Source organism: Euprymna scolopes, chromosome 46 (assembly GCF_053919585.1).
Source record: "Euprymna scolopes isolate OS-2025 chromosome 46, ASM5391958v1, whole genome shotgun sequence".
In the NCBI taxonomy this organism is placed as follows: domain Eukaryota; kingdom Metazoa; phylum Mollusca; class Cephalopoda; order Sepiida; family Sepiolidae; genus Euprymna; species Euprymna scolopes.
In genome coordinates, this window is record NC_136527.1 from 204,454,950 (window position 1) to 204,457,989 (window position 3,040).

General features: G+C 34.0%; 1 protein-coding gene across 1 annotated transcript; it reads left to right on the forward strand.

Annotated features, from left to right (window-relative positions):
• The first annotated feature begins 459 nt into the window (after positions 1-459).
• Positions 460-2,789, forward strand: LOC145270377 (uncharacterized). Its single transcript, XM_080126024.1, has one exon. The coding sequence runs from the start codon at positions 498-500 to the stop codon at positions 1,956-1,958; it is 1,461 nt and encodes a 486-aa protein (XP_079982150.1). The 5' UTR covers positions 460-497; the 3' UTR covers positions 1,959-2,789.
• The last annotated feature ends 251 nt before the right edge of the window (positions 2,790-3,040 follow it).

Genomic DNA, 3,040 nt, shown 5'->3' on the forward strand with positions numbered 1-3,040 from the left:
AAGCGAAACCTTTAAGTGATTCTTATGAAGAAGACACACGAATGTGAATATTTGAAAATATTTTAAGATAAATCACGTAAAAATAAATATTGACAATATTTTTTTTCAGATGTTCCTGCTTGAACGCTTGTGTGGAATCTGAACGAGCCATTGTTTAATACTTGCTACAGCGAAAATAATACATTTTTGGGAAGGAGATTTAAACTGACATCTGTTTCAAAATTATCAAATCTGCAGAAAAAAATCTTAATACTCTGCAATAAACAGTGTTAAACAACAACAAAAATATTTCAGATTCTAAAAAATCTGTATAATCGCTCACATATATATATATATTGCTATACTTGTTTCTCAAAAGCATAATTACTTTAACATACAACTATACATCAAATATAAATAATATTTTGTTTGGTATGTGACATATTATGAGTCATACAAGAGAACCCCCATATTCTTCTACAATATGTGGATCTATATTTTCTAAAAAAGGAAATTTAATGCGACATATGTTTAACCATGCTGAGGCCACACCATATTCTTGTGAAATGTGTGACTATGTTTGTCATGAGAAACAAAAGTTTGCAAGACATACGAAGACTCACACTGGGGGAAAACAATATTCTGGTGAACAATGCAAACCTTCTTGTTCTACAAGATCAAATTTAGAGGAACTTAAAATAACTTACACTGGCGAAAAGTCATATTCTAGTGAATTATGCGATTATTCATGTTCTAGAAAATCATCCCTAGCAAGACATATGAAAACTCACACTAAGAAGAAACCATATTCCTGTGCTCAATGCAAATATTCAAGTTCTCGTAAAGAAAGTCTTATGAAACATATAAGAACTCACACAAACGAAAAGCCATATTCTTGTCAACAATGTGGATATTCTTGTTCTGTTCAATCAAATTTAGTCAGACATATAAGAACTCACACAAACAAAAAGCCATATTCTTGTGGACAATGTAAATATTCTTGTTCTGATCAATCAAGATTAGTGAGACATATTCGAATTCACAATGGTGAAAAACCAGGTTCCTGTGAACAATGTGGATATTCTTGTTCTGTTCAATCAGATTTCGTGAAGCATGTTCGAATCCACACTGGTGAAAAGCCATATTCTTGTGAACAATGTGGAAGTTCGTTTTCTCAAAAATCAAATTTAATTACACATATAAGAACTCACACTGATGAAAAGCCATATTTTTGTAAACAGTGTGGGAAGTCGTTTCTTCGAAAAGCACATTTATTGGACCATATGAAAACTCACAGTGGACAAAAACCATATTCCTGTGAACAATGTGGATATTCTTGTTCTGTTCAATCAAATTTCGTGAAGCATGTTCGAATCCACACTGGTGAAAAGCCATATTCTTGTGAACAATGTGGAAGTTCGTTTTCTCAAAAATCAAATTTAATTACACATATAAGAACTCACACTGGCGAAAAGCCATATTTTTGTAAACAATGTGGGAAGTCGTTTTTCCGAAAAGCACATTTATTGGACCATATAAAAATTCACAGTGGACAAAAACCATATTCCTGTGAACAATGTGGATATTCTTGTTCTGTTCAATCAAATTTCGTGAAGCATGTTCGAATCCACACTGGTGAAAAGCCATATTCTTGTGAACAATGTGGACATTCGTTTTCTAGAAAATCAAATTTAATTATACATATAAGAACTCACACTGGTGAAAAGCCATATTTTTGTAAACAATGTGGGAAGTCGTTTTCTCAAAAAGCACATTTATTGGACCATATGAAAATTCACATGGGGGAAAAACCATATTCCTGTGAAATATGTGAATATTCTTGTTCTCAAAAATCAAATTTAATAAGACATATGAAAACTCACAGTAGAGAAAAACCATATTCGTGTGAACAATGTGAATTTACAAGTGCTCATGAACACAGTCTAATGAAACATATTAAAAAACACATTGAAGTGTAAAAAACATAATATATGAATACTCAAGTTTTAAGACACAAATTTTTCTGACTATGTTTGTCATAAAAAAACACAAGTTGACAAGACCTATGAAGTCTCACACTCGTGAAAAGGGTAAAAACCATATTCTCGTGAACAATGTAAACATTCATTTTCTCAAAAATTAACTTAAGTTACACATATGAAAACACACACTGGCGAAACAAACACCAGGAGAGTAAAAGAGGAAACATGAAGGCTAAACCATATAACCCAGGCTGGAAACGTAAACTCCAGCAGAAAATAGACAGACTCCGAAAGGAAACTGCCCAGATATATACATTCCCATCCTGTGAAACCCCAGCCAAAAAAACTAAATAAGAAGGTGAATAAGTTGAAAATTTATTATTCCCAAGACCAAGCAAAGCTAAAAGCTAAGATGGCAGCACAACAGGCTGAGATAAAAGATTTAGTTGCACAGAAAAAAAATAAACCAAAAACTTTGAAGCCAAGAGGATAAATAAACTTTTTGCAACAAACCCAAGAATTGTCTATAGGAGCCTCGTTAAAAAGAAATAAAGGTGAGCTCCCACCAACACAAGAAGTTGAAAACTTCTGGCGGCCACTCTGTAGGGACACTAAAGTACATAAAGAAAACAACTGGATAAATACCATCACAGAGGAGAATAAGGAGAAAGAAAAGATGCCAGCTTTAAAAATTACCAAGGAGGCTGTCTGCAGGAAGGTAGCTCAATGCAGTAATTTCAAGACACCAGGAATAGACCAAATAACAAATTTCTGACTGAAAAAAACTGAGCGCAGTTCATCATCACTATGCCAACGCATTTAATAGAATCATCAGTGGAGATGAAGAGCCGCCTGAGTGGCTTACTGTAGGCAGTACATCACTTATTCCCAAAAGATGAGCCACATGGCTTGCAAATATAGACCAATCTACTGCCACACTACAACTTACAAGCTCCTAACAGGGATAATCGCTGATACGAATATCTGATTGCTGGTGATTACCTTGAAAGTGAGAAGAGGGGGTGTACGAGCAAAAAGCTTGGCACAAAAACCAACTCCTTGTAAACAGAAGCATATTA